Genomic DNA, 14,482 nt, shown 5'->3' on the forward strand with positions numbered 1-14,482 from the left:
CGTAAAACTATTATTCATTTTACATAGATTAATTTGATCATAGATCATTTGGCAAATTAACTAACTGCAAATTATAATAGTTTTCAAAAGTAACCTCATCACTTGAAGCAACACTCATCGAAGAGGTCGAACTGGAAGCCATAATCTTGGACTAAATCGGCCACCGTAGGAGTTGAAACGAAATCGAAATTGAGAGGAACAGAAACTATTATTCACTGGATGGTCATATACCTTTACACCGCTAGATGGGGGAAAATATCACACATATTTTCTTATGTGTAGCTTTAAAGTCCATTGTTGCAAAAAAAATTTTTTTACTAAACGCAGAAGACACCTCGGAAAAGACTTTTAAAAATGGAGGTAGAAATAAAATGCTGCGTGAGCTCAACCAAACAGCATGTTCAGCGCCCAAGTCCCAACCCCAAAAGTTCCCGAACTTTGAAAAACTTACTCAAGTCCCACCTGCAGTGTATAAATGGATGGGTGCAGGACTTGCAGGTTTTCTGCGTCAATGAGTAGATATTGGTTGTTCGCACAAAGGTATGTAAAAAACACACCTCTATCTATCTATCTATCTATCTATCTATCTATCTATCTATCTATCTATCTATCTATCTATCTATCTATCTATCTATCTATCTATCTATCTGTCTGTCTATCTGTCTGTCTATCTGTCTATCTATCTGTGTGATTTGCACACAAAAAAATGGAGGGGGGATGTTTTTAAAAACTTTTTCCCCCTTCAAATAAATCCCAAACCACACTGGAGGTATATAGACTATTTTTGGCAGCTGTTACAGATTTTTTTTTTTTTTTTTACAATAAATATTCTGATTTAACCTGAAACTTTGAAGGATTAGATAGCTTTGATTTTTGATAACCAATTACATCTGTCTGTGTCTATCTATCTATAGATATTTGTGCTATTATTCAGTATTTTGTTTCCTTTAGTATTATTTATATCTTAGGTTTTCAGACCTGTCACCCCTGCTTCAGAGTTTATGCACTCATAGCAAGGCTGTTTGTCTTTCTGGGATGGAGGAACTGTCATCATTATATCGCCCGTTAAGCCGCATGTAGTGCAAAGTCCTTAAGGCATCTTTATGGCCCAGGAAAGGATGGGAGCTACCCGTCAGGCTCCAACATTGCAACACCCTCACACACCTGGTAGAGGTAACAAAGACAGGCAGCTGCAGTGAGAGCTCAGAGGAGACTGCAACATCAATTACCTGTCTGATAAACATTAAGAGCAGGAAGAATAACAGCTTCCTGAGTCAAAATGAGTCGCTTTGGATAAATGAATAAATGTAAATGCAATGGCGTTTTGTCCACTAGTGTTGAGAAACCAACTACATCAACCGTGTCAAGAGTGTGCTATCCCAAACAGCAACCTCAGCTACCATCAGATGGGGGATGGACAACAAAGAAACAGCCAGGCAGGTCTATGTCACACCGACAGCACCCCAGCACACAAACCTAAAGTTGGAGCAATGAGGATTCATAATAAATCCACTATTTCCTGAGGTTGGGGCATTACCTGATGGGCTCATTCAGTAGACTTGTTGTTGTAAAGGCTGTCTGAAAATTAAATGGACATTTAAACACTACAACAACTCCATCCTGCAGGCCTGTGCAGATGACAGCAATTTCTGTCTCCAGGTAACTGATGGGAAGTTAAACTTGAAACGGACACAAAAGTACTACAGTCAAGTACAAACACAAATCTTTGCTACTGGGTCACAATTGAGACTTTCTTGTGTGGACAGTGTAAGACTGTGCTGTGGTTACTGGATGCAGACTACTGGACAGCCCTTCTAAAGAGGGCACAGGAGTTCTTCCACAAAGTTTCACTATCTGAGCTTGTCTTGTTACTATACTCAATAAGCCTCCATAAAGGCACCTGTTTCAATAGATTTACAGCCATCTCACACAAAAAGGGCAAGAATACAGACACATGAGAACAAAGAGACTGGTGCATTTTGCAGGGGGGCTGAAGACCTGGGTGACATGGTGGCTTGTGACAAGAAAAAACTGCATAGTCCAGTACACACAGTGTAGTACGGTTTTCATTTTTAGTCCTTAATTTAACTTACTTAAGTGTGTTTGAGTACTTAATGATTAACTTTGTGTTAAGGCTACACTATCCCTTTTATGTTTTGTATTTTGTATGTTCTGTGATATGTACACATTTACCTAAGTGTGTTAATGCACAAATAAAGAGGGAGAGTTGATACTTTGTCCTTTATAATTGGAACAGGTGGTTTGCAATATGCGTAATTGATAATGCAAGATATGCTTTTCGTGGATATGTAAGGCTATATAAGTATATATTACACATGAATACATGTGTATATAAGAACTATTTACATTTATACACTGAGCAAAATAAGTGCAAAACTTTTGTTTTTGACCCATTTTTCATGAGCTGAACTCAAGATCTAAGTTCTATGTACACTAAAGGCCTATTTCTCTCAAATATTATTTACAAATCTGTCTAAATCTGTGTTAGTGAGCACTTCTCCTTTGCAGATAATCAATGCACCTCACAGGTGTGGCATATCAAGATGCCGATTAGACAGCATGATTATTGCACAGGTGTGCCTTAGGCTGGCCACCATAAAAGGCCACTCTAAAGTGTGCAGTTTTATCACAGCACAATGCCACAGATGTCATAGAAGTTTTTTAGGGAGGGTGCAATTGGCATGCTGACAGCAGGAATGTCCACCAGAGCTGTTTCCCATTAACTGAATGTTCATTTCACTACCATAAGTTGTCTCCAAAGGCATTTCAGAGAATTTGGCAGTACATCCAAACCGCCTCATAACCGCAGCCCAGAACCTCCACATCCAGCATCTTCACCTCCAAGATCGTCTGAGACCAGCCCCCCTGACAGCTCCTGCAACAATCGGTTTGCAGAACCAAAGAATTTCTGCACCAACTTTAAGAAACCGTCACAGGGAAGCTGTGTACTAGTTAAATACTATCCACTTTTTTTTCAACACAGAAGTAAAGTTTTTTTCTGTGAATGTGTGAGATTTCCGATTTATTCACCACTAGGGAAATAACGAGCAGAATATATCAATTGTGCAGTAAACTGTAAAACGTGTTTATAATTAAGGCACTACTTTAAAATGTTACGGTAAAATGTCTTTACTCTGAAATCTGAGCAGTGTTAATAGCAACGTTATAACTAGTCTGTGTGCTGAGGAGGTAAAGTTAGCTAACTTTATAGCTGTAGCCTGTCACTAATTGAGCTAACTTAGCTACACTATTTGTTCAGATACTTTGCTCAAAACCAGTCGGAGTTATGTAGGGCCCTATGAATTACGTTTTATTTTTTCCTAAATTTCGTTTTATTTATTTCTCCAAATTTCGTTTTTTTTAACCGTCTGCTCGTATTTTACTACAAAAAAAGTGTTTTACAGCCTGCTCTTTAAGGTAAGGTAAGGTAAGGTAAGGTAAGCCTTTATTTGTCCCGCAGTGGGGAAATTGCATTTAGCAACAGCAGGGATACAGGGATAAGTAAAATAATAATCTCACAAACACTAAAAACATCAAATAACCTATGAATAACTAGATTAAATTATGCCCATCGGTATTGCACATTACAAGTTATTGCTCAGTCAAATAGCACATTGCTTATATAGCCAAACATAAAAAACATAATAATATAAAACATTGCCCAGTAAAAAGGAGTTTTCTGTTAGGAATGATCATTGTATAGCCTGACTGCAGCAGGAAGAAAAGACCTGCGGAATCTTTCCTTCACACACCGAGGATGGAGCAATCTGTCACTGAAACTACTCTCCAGAGCTGACAAAGTATCCTGCATGTGGTGTGCCTCATGGTTCAGCATGGATGACATTTTTGCCAGGATCCGTTTGTCACCCATCTCCCGCACTGAGTCCAGAGGACAACCAAGAACAGAGCTGGACTTCCTGATGATCCTGTCGAGCATCCTCCTTTCCCTCTCAGTGATACTGCTACTCCAGCAGGCCACACCATACAGGATGGCTGATGACACGACGGAATCATAGAAGGTTTTCAGGAGCGCCCCCTGCACTCCAAAAGACCTCAGTCTCCTCAGGAGGTAAAGCCTGCTCAAACCCTTCCTGTACAATGCCTCTGTATTGAGAGTCCAATTCAGTTTATGGTTAAGGTGAACACCCAGGTACTTATAAGAGTCCACTCTCTCAATGTCCATTCCCTGGATGTTCACCGGTGAGGGAGCAGACCGGTGTCTGCGAAAATCCACCACCATCTCCTTAGTCTTCCCTGCGTTAATAAGGAGGTGGTTTGGCCGGCACCAGTCCACAAAGTCCTGCGTCAGTCCTCTATACTCTGCATCATCGTCATCACTGATCAAGCCAACGACCGCTTGATTGACCGCTTTGTTGTCTGTTAAGAATTTATTTTGAAAAAACATATTTTATTAGGGTTAATATTAATGAATATTAACCCTATTTGATAATTAGTTAAACACATGGGTTACAGTGGGGCTGGGCGATAAAACGACATGTCTCAAGATACACATGTAATCAATAATAATAAAAATGCTTTCGATAAAACGTTCGATATATTTTTATTTATTTATTACATATACGTTATATTTTTCTTCGTCGGAAGCATAGACCGTAAAAAATATGGACGACTCGACATCATCCGTTTCCGCTTGCCAGATTTGAAGCTTTCAGGCGGCCTGAACAGCGCTGACATCTTGGGACTGAGTCTGCGCAGTAGAGATTTCGGGACCGGAGTTGCGCAATAGAGCGCAGGAAGTAGAGCAGGAAGCACAGTCGCGATATCAAAAGCCCGCCCACACTCTCACAGATGCAGAACAATTAATTATGTTGGTGTGAAATAAACAGTTATGGAAATGTAGAAATTAAAGCTAAAGCTCCAATCTGCTCCCAAAAATTCCAAAAAAAGTCCGTTAGTGCCTCAGTGACAACTTCACTCAGAGAAGCCGTCAGTCTCAGCTGTCAATCATGACGTCACACCCCCCGTTTTTATAGCATCAAATAACTAACTAAAACTAAACTTATTTTAAAAACGAACACCTGAAATGAAATCATCGTGATGAGAACTGCCTTCAGTGACATAAACTAACTTTGGGGGAAAAATATTTGAAGTGTAATTTTATTGTTTAGTTTGCCTCGCGTCCATTAGAAAACACAGAGGGGCGGCTATACTGGGACCGGTCACCGGGGGGCGAACGAGGCGTGAAAGCTTCAGTATCTGAGAGGGAGACTGCAGGCTTGGTCGGAAGAAACAGGAGGTTGCAAAGCAAGTTTGGTTGCATGAACAAAGGCAACGTAGGGAGTGACACGCTATCAGCCAATCATGTAACAGTTTGGTTGCGCCATATCGTTGTCTCGTGTTGTATCCTGATTCCTTCAGTAACAGAACCAGCATGGAGTGATAAGTGTAGATGACTGCTGCGCCAATTCTGACGGGCGCCCACACGTTACTGAGAGAACGAGCAGAGAGAGAGACAGATAGACCCTCCTCCAGCCGCACGCACTCAAACTGTCTTTCTCTCCCTTCCTCCCGCATATTAATTGATTTTTCCCAGAGTTAACGTTACCTTTGGGTGTAAATTGTATTAAAATAACCTTGCCTTATCTTCTTTGAAAAGCGTTCAGCACATTCAGCTGCATAAGTCACACTTTAATAAGCAAACAAAAGCTTTCCAGTGATAATGTTTTCTGTGTTGACACAAATCTTGTGTATGTTCTAAATACCGGAATAATCACACGAGCTGTCGCCGCGTCATAAAACGTAGCCAAACCAAATTACAATTTGAATGGAGTCTGTAGCTAAAAGTATGCAGGAATAATGTATATATTTTGAATAGCCTAAATTTTTTTTATAATAACAAGAAATTATAAGAAACAATAACAATAGGGTCCTTTCCTCCAGGCAAGGGCTGGAGTCCTCACCCTCTTACCTTTTGGCTTGGTCCCTAAATAACATGATTTAGGTTTCACTTGCATCTGATTTTTATTGAACACCTTATCTCTTTTTTTCCATGAATCAGGACAACACAGTTGAAAGGCGGAGAGAAATTGCCATTCGCTGCCTCATAGTCTATCTTGGAGAGAAGGAGGAGGACCTTTTCAAACAGTACCGTGTAAGTAATTGAGTATATTTTTCATTTTAACTTTTTTTTTAACTGCATATCTCTGTAGCCTTCCCATATGGATATATGGCCGTTTCAATACCGTGCACCAGCCTCCTGTGTGCTAGGCTTTGAAGTACATGGTCACCCTGCATTCCCTTATGCACGTCACCCTAAAGAGCTTGAGCCATGTATTTTATACATCCTAACATCTTTTAATTTCTTCTGCAAACTGACCTTGCGATGCAAGTGATGAAGATTGCCATCATCGGTGATGGGCGTGCAACCATCATAGTAGAGCATATATGGGCAATATACGGCCCGCGGGCCGAGTCCGGCCCGCATCATGCTTCAATTTCAATACACATAAGCACGAGTAAAACAATACATTTGGAGTTTGTAAAATACACACTGATGGCTGTGGAAGCAATAACAATCTATTCAAATATAATTTTTCCGAAGTTATATTATATCAGACAAACATAGTGGAAGTAACTATTAAGTTTACTCTATTCTTGTCACAGTTCACCGGCCACTTTCTTGCACGTATTTCGGGAAAAACTGATGACCCTGATTCTCTGGGAATAAAAGCGATGCATCAGTAATACAGTGTTATTGTGGGTGCGGTGTCACGTGACAAATATGACGCATCACCATGGAAACATTAAGGGGGAACAATCTAAAATAGGAATCGCCTTGAAAAAACTCACTGGGGAGTCAGTTAGAATATTAAAATTAAGCGTGAAAGAGTTAATATATGCATAATATATGACGCTGGCTTATCTTTTTATCAAGCTAGTTATCAGTGTGTATTGATCATTGATGGTATAAAGTTAAGCCCCCTTAACAATTTCACGCGCCCCCTCTGTCATTTCATACTGCCGCCGGACACACACACCGCCTAATTCTAAATGACCGACGGCATAAACAATAGGGTTGGGAATCGTGAGAAATTTTCCGGTTCCGGTTCCGATTCCGCCTAACGATTCCGGTTCCGATTCCGGTTCCATTAAAATTATTAAACAAATAGTGGTAAAGGAAAAAGGCACAATACGCAACTTTAAACAATCCTTTTTTATGTTTATTACTTGCTCTCAAATGAATTTACAGGTTGGCAATGTCAAAAAAAGTCCTGTACTATACATATATTACAGGATTAATCGAGCCATATGGAATTTATGGAGATTAAAATAAACATGTTCAAATTTACACCTCTGAAATTGTCTTATTACATTTTCTCTCTCTGTTTTAGGGATGTTAACCGATGACCGTTTGACCCATGGTTGACCGTATCAACGTTAACTGATCAAAGTGGTCGGTTAAAAAAAAAAAAAGTGATCTCTAAATTAGGCTATTATAGACAGTGGACGCTACTACAGTTAGCCGTCTCATTATAAAATCTTTTTGTGTGAAGTGAACATATCCCTCGCACTCAATTTTTCATAACTCTCCTGTTTGTACTTAATAAACCAATAAAAACATTTGGGGCGAGGTCGCAGCGTTTGCGCGCTCACAAGGTTTGCAGAAAGTATACAGGCTAAAACACTCGAGGTTAGAGCCAGAGCAGACGACAGTATGAAGCGTCATTCCGCATAAGATGGGCTTACATTTGGAAATATAATATCTACATTTCAGTGGTAACACATAAGGTGTTGATCGTCTTTCTTTATTATTGTTAGCACTAACTTACCTCGAACTAAAGCGGCGTCTCTTCAGAGCTGTCATTTTCTTAAATGAGCCGCGGCAATGTTTCAAATGAGCTCATAACGCTAGACAAACGCCTTTATTTTCAACGCGATCACCTTGTACCCAAACCATTTCGAAACTAATGAGCCATGGTCCTCGGATTACAAACAAGCTCCTCGGCGCCGCGTTTGCGGGACTCGCGCTGTGGGGGATTTTAAAAAAGTGACGTGAGGGGAAGGGAGGCGGCAGCGCTAAGACAGTGTGTGTGTGTGTGTGTGTGTGCGCGCGCGTGTGTGAGAGAGAGAGAGAGAGAGAGAGAGAGAGAGAGAGAGCGGGAGTGCGGCTCGCGGCTATGCTCACAGCGCTTCGCACACACATTGCTCCAGAACCGTTTTCGGAACCGACACTCAGGAATTTCGCGCGGTTCCGGTATTTTTCAAAAATCAGTATCGGTTCTGCATAAGAACCGGTTCTCGGTTCCCAACCCTAATAAACAATTTGTCAAAATGAGTGCAGTAAAAAAGAGAAAAGTTGACTCTGAATGTCGAGCATTCAATAAAGAATGGACGTCAAAATATTTTGTCACGAATGTCGGGTCAAAGGTGATTTGTCTGATATGTCAGGAGAGCATCTCTGTCTTTAAAGAATATAATATTAGCAGACACTACAATGCTAAACATGCTAATTATGCCGTGAATTTCTCCGCAAAGGAGAGGGAAGAAAAAGCCACGAAATTGTCCTCCAACTTAACAGCCAGGCAGAATATTTTTACCAAGCAGTCTAATGTACAGGAGTCAGCAACACAAGTGAGCTATATGGTGTCACACAAAATCGCCAAACACAGCAAACCATTTTCAGATGGCGAGTTTGTAAAAGACTGCATGGTAGAGGCAGCTAGCGTGCTGTGCCCTGACAGCAAAAGCCAGTTTGAAAATGTGAGCCTGTCTCGCCGTACAGTTACTCGTCGCATCGAGGTAATTGATGATGAGCTGACATCTGCATTGATAAAAAGGGCCACCGATTTCACATACTTTTCAATAGCGCTGGATGAGAGCACTGATATTAAAGACACTGCCCAGCTGCTTATATTCATCAGAGGTATTACTGACACATTTGAAATAGTGGAGGAGTTTCTTGCGATTGAATCAATGAAGGGGACAACAAGGGGTTCAGACCTCTATGATATGGTGTCAGGATGCATGCAGAGAATGAACCTACCGTGGGTGAAGTTACTGAACGTGACCACTGATGGCTGTCCAAACCTCACCGGGAAGAACACTGGTCTATTGCGTAGGATACAGGACAGGGTGAGAGAGGACCCCAACTCAACTCTGATTTTCTTGCACTGCATCATTCATCAAGAGGCCTTGTCTAAATCGGTGTTAAAGCTTGATCACGTCACCAAAACTGTGGTGAAACTTGTCAATTTCATCAGGGCCCGGGCGCTTAACCACCGCCAGTTTATCCAGTTGTTGGAGGAGAGTGAGGCAGAACACACTGATGTCCCATACCACTCAAACGTCCGCTGGCTGAGCCTGGGCACAGTGCTACGCCATGTGTGGGACCTGAGAGATCAGATAGGGGTGTTTCTGGAGAATGTAGGGAGGGCTGGTGACTTTCCAGAACTTGAAGATTCAGAATGGATGCTTGATTTTGCTTTTGCTGTGGATTTAATGGGCCATTTGAATGACCTCAATCGGAAGCTGCAGGGGAAGGATGTGTTTGTGCACGAACTGTATTCCTACGTGCAAGCATTCCGAGCAAAGCTGACCCTGTTTTCTCGACAAATGACAAACAAGAGCTTTACACATTTCCCAACTCTCGCCACAATAAAGGATGTGCCATCCCGACTCACTGTCAAATACACCACTACACTCGAGGATCTGCACACTGAATTCAACAGGCGTTTCTCTGATTTCGGAAAAATTGAAAAAGAGATGGAGATGGTGTCCGCCCCCCTTTCCTTTGACAGCGACCAAGCGCCTCCAGAGGCTCAGCTTGAGTTGATTGACATGCAGTGCGATCCCACTCTCAAGGAGAAATTCACCTCGTCATCATTGGACAGGTTTTACGGTGCATTGAACGCGGGCAAGTTTCCTAACATGCGAAGGCATGCGCAAAGGATGCTCGTTTTATTCGGGTCCACGTATGTATGCGAGCAAACTTTCTCTGTAATGAACTTTAACAAGTCACGCTACAGATCACGACTAACCGACGCACACCTGTCGTCCGTGTTGCGCATCTCGACGTCGAACACACCCCCAGATTTCATTGGCTTAGTAAAGAAAGGCGACCGCCTCAATTGTTCACATTGACTGAGTTACAGAATGCAGACAAAAAGCTCTTCATCTCAGTCACATAGGCCAAAATAGCCTACATTTTTCTAAAGTAGGCCTAGACAAAGTTCCATTGAGTTACCATTGATTGATGTTATTTTTACAACATTGTTTAGTTTCATGTTTCTATTTCTAATGCATGTCCTGTAGATGGTGATGATGATACAGCTAAATCAAATAACATTTTGTGAGACGCATAGGACTATTCCATGTTGTTCTTTATCTTTCAAGCAAACATACGTGTGATGAAGTTGATCTTGCACTAAAATTGTGTTCTATTTTATAACAAATTAAAACAGCATATGGTAAAAAAAAAGTGAAATAAGCTGAATATGTTTTTCATTCAGTGATGAAGGTATCCCCCAATTAAATTTGATAATTTCAAGCCAGATTGCCTGAAGTCTGTATGTTAGTGTAACCTGCACACATACATTTGCAGTTTTGTTAATAGTTTTCAATCTTGAATAGCTACAGCTGGTATGAATGACAGTTGAACAATATGCAGGGTAGTATAGTAAATGAATCCTTGAAAGTAAATCCAGTTATTGTAACCTTAGAATAGCCTATGTCAGACAGGCCTAGCAAAAATATATATCAGGCCTTGAAATAGGGGCAAAAGTCAAAGTAACTGTAGCCTTATACATAACTGCATTTAATTAATTTGTACGATTTAATCATGTAACTATGTTTAATTGCAATTGTCCAAAGTGTGGCCCTCCGTTTACTTTCCCAAAGTAACTGTGGCCCTCAGACTAAAACTGTTGCCCACCCCTGTAGTAGAGGGAACCAAGATCCTGCAGGGGATTGATGTCACCAGATCCTGTGCTTTGCTGATGGGGGTAATCTACGCGCTTAACCTTAGCTATCCCAAGCAGTTAAAATTCACCTTTGAGGCATTCCAGAAGCTCTGTCTTGAGGTCGATGGACAAAAAGCCAGCTCTAAAGTTATGAACCTCAAGTATGGTATTTTCTAGAGCGGACTTGATTGACCTTGCATGAGGGAGAAGCTCACATCACGCACACATGCACGCACGCATGCACACACACATGTTTTTTTTGTTTCTGTGATATTATTAATACATACTGAGTTAAGTTAAAATCAGTAAAAGGTATGGAAAAGGATGACCTCTGTTCTCTGAGGGTGTTAGAACTTTATATGCAGTGCCTTCTTTTGATGGATATTTCTCCTTTAAGAAATTGACATTGCATGAGGGAGAAGCTCACATCACACACGCATAAATACACACTTGGACTCACACGCACACACACACACACACACGTACGCACACGCACATGCACGCATTAGGGATGGGACGATACACTTAAACTCACGATACGATGCACCTCGATATGCCAGGGTTACGATACGATACGTCACGATACGATATCAAAAAAGAAAAAAAGAGATGAAAATATTACTGTATAACAACAACTTATTTATTTTTGTTTCAGCTGCGCACAGGGAAACACACAGCCTAACTGGCCAAACACAAACAAGAACACTCCCTTAGTGTTGCTCTAATCCTAGGTTAAGTTATCTCAGGACTGGTTCTTCTTTAAAAAAAACTAACATATCAACATGCTCTGGTGTAATCAGTGATCTTTGAGCAGACACAATGTCTCCTGCTGTGGAAAAGACACGCTCACTGGGCACTGATGTAGCAGGAATGCAAAAGTAGGCTTTGGCCAGGGGGGCAAGTATGGGGTAAGCATATGCATTAACTTTCCACCACTCAAGTGGACTACTGTTGAGTGGGATAGGAATCCCATTTCTGTAGGAGAGTATCTCCATTTCAATCCCTCGGCTGGACTGCACTGTCCCAACAACAGTAGTGTAGGAGCTCCCAAGGAGATCTTCTAACGCTGTCTTTTTTGGTGGGGGAGGATGTGTCACGTCCTGCATCTGCCTTTCTCCTTCCACTGGCTCTTCCTGGCTCTGCTCTGAGTCTGCTCCCTGTGCTGCCTCAACCATGACCCTGGCCTGCTCTGCTGCTGCCCCTGATGTTGAAGCACTGGCCCTAGTGGCTCTTTCATCTATGTCACTGGTCTGAAAAAAATACAATTTAACATTTCTAACATTTCTGTCTTTCAATCCTTCACTCCCTCCCTCTCTCACAGACACACACACACACACACACACACACACACACACACACACACAGAGAGAGACTCTCTCTCTCTCTCCCTAAGTGCTGAAGCTTTTTCACGTATTCGGGCATAGACGGACTCGCGTTGTTCATCATTCAGATGGGACAGGCTTCGGAATCGTGGGTCAAGCGCAGTGCACTCCTGCAGCATGTCATTACAGTCCCAAGAGTAGCGGTCCGAGATGTCATGTAGAATGACGCTTTTCATGTTGGCGATGGTCTGTGTGTCATTTTCATCTGGTGACATGCTTTGCTCGATCATGAACTTCAGTGGGATTATCAGTGAAACAGTGGGCTCTTTTTCATCACAGACAACTGTTGTGGCTGTCTTCAGTGGATTAAGCAGTTTCACTATATCCTCGACATCTGATATATCACTGTTATCCAGAGTGTCAATTTCTCTCGCATTTCTTCGGATTCCTGGGCAGCTCAGCGCAGCTGAGACAGCTGCTTGTTGCTCCAGGTAGCGCGCCAGCATGTCGTGTGTGCTATTTCACCTGGTTTGGACCTGTATGTGTGTGCATGTGTGCAGTATGACTTTCACTTAGCTCACGAGTTTGCAACACAAAGCTTTTTCTCTCCCATTTCTCGTTGATGACTTCTGCCGTGATGGTTATATAACTCTGTGTTGCTTGCGAGGTCCAGCTGTCGGTGGTCAGGGCAACACAGTCGGCATTTTTTAGAAACTCTTTCACGCTTTGTTTGGTTTCATTGTAAATTTCCGGGATTACCTTCTCTGAAAAATGTCCTCGACATAGCATCTTAAACTTGGGCTCCAGCACATTGAACATTTTGATGAATTTTCTGTTCTCTACCATGTTAAATGGAGCCATATAGTCCGCTATGAATTCGCCAATGAGCCTGGTTATCTGTTTTGCACGCGGACTTGACGGAGGTAATGTTGGTGTCAGCGCTTGTTTCATGGTCAGCTGTCCCTTCGGTACGCTCGTTTTCTCCGGGGCCGTCTTCACATTTTTATGGTAACGTTGAAGGTGGTGGTTCATGTTTGATGTGTTGGATGTGGTGTACGGAATGACAGCATTGCACAGCTTACACACAGTCTTAGTCTTGTCAGTTACTCTATTGCCGTCTTTGTCTTTTTTAACGAGAAAGCCAAAATACTGCCAGACATATGACTTGTATCCAGGCGGAGCGTCCTCAATTTCGACCTCATTTGACTCCATGGTTGGCTGTTTGGGGGCAAGGCAGTTGGCGCTAATGCTAATATTTGTTAGCTCGCTGCAGTGTTGTTGTTGCAACATATGCTGTCTTGACGTGACGACGTACCGCACCGTTCCCCGGAGAATTTTTTTTTTTTCATTTAGTTTTTTTTACCAACATTGACTGTATGTCTCCCCCATATACATACATACACACACACACACACACACACACACACACACACACACACACACACACACACACACACATATAATACACTAAATGATTTATATACTGCAGATCATGCAGCAGTGCCATCTATCTTTATTTCGCGATACATTTTTTTCGACCTCGATGCGTTTCGTCACGTTTTGTATCGCGATATTTTGTCAAACGATATTTCGTCCCATCCCTAGCACGCATGCACACACACATGCACACACATACAGGTCCTTCTCAAAAAAGTAGCATATTGTGATAAAGTTCATTATTTTCCATAATGTAATGATAAAAATTTAACTTTCATATATTTTAGATTCATTGCACACCAACTGAAATATTTCAGGTCTTTTATTGTTTTAATACTGATGACTTTGGCATACAGCTCATGAAAACCCCAAAATCCTGTCTCAAAAAATTAGCATATCATGAAAAGGTTCTCTAAACAAGCTATTAACCTAATCATCTGAATCAACTAATTAACTCTAAACACCTGCAAAAGATTCCTGAGGCTTTTAAAAACTCCCAGCCTGGTTCATTACTCAAAACCGCAATCATGGGTAAGACTGCCGACCTGACTGCTGTCCAGAAGGCCATCACTGACACCCTCAAGCGAGAGGGAAAGACACAGAAAGAAATTTCTGAATGAATAGGCTGTTCCCAGAGTGCTGTATCAAGCCACCTCAGTGGGAAGGAAAAAGTGTGGCAAAAAACGCTGCACAACGAGAAGAGGTGACCGGACCCCGAGGAAGATTGTGGAGAAGGATCGATTCCAGACCTTGGGGGACCTGCGGAAGCAGTGGACTGAGTCT

The 14,482-nt window shown here is 41.8% G+C and overlaps 1 protein-coding gene across 1 annotated transcript; it reads left to right on the plus strand.

Moving 5' to 3' along the window:
- Window positions 1-8,622: 8,622 nt before the first annotated feature.
- On the plus strand, window positions 8,623-10,122 carry LOC137049072 (general transcription factor II-I repeat domain-containing protein 2A-like). The gene has a single exon (XM_067427460.1). The coding sequence runs from the start codon at window positions 8,623-8,625 to the stop codon at window positions 10,120-10,122; it is 1,500 nt and encodes a 499-aa protein (XP_067283561.1).
- The last annotated feature ends 4,360 nt before the right edge of the window (window positions 10,123-14,482 follow it).

Source organism: Pseudorasbora parva, chromosome 20 (assembly GCF_024679245.1).
Source record: "Pseudorasbora parva isolate DD20220531a chromosome 20, ASM2467924v1, whole genome shotgun sequence".
NCBI classification, from domain to species: Eukaryota; Metazoa; Chordata; class Actinopteri; order Cypriniformes; family Gobionidae; genus Pseudorasbora; species Pseudorasbora parva.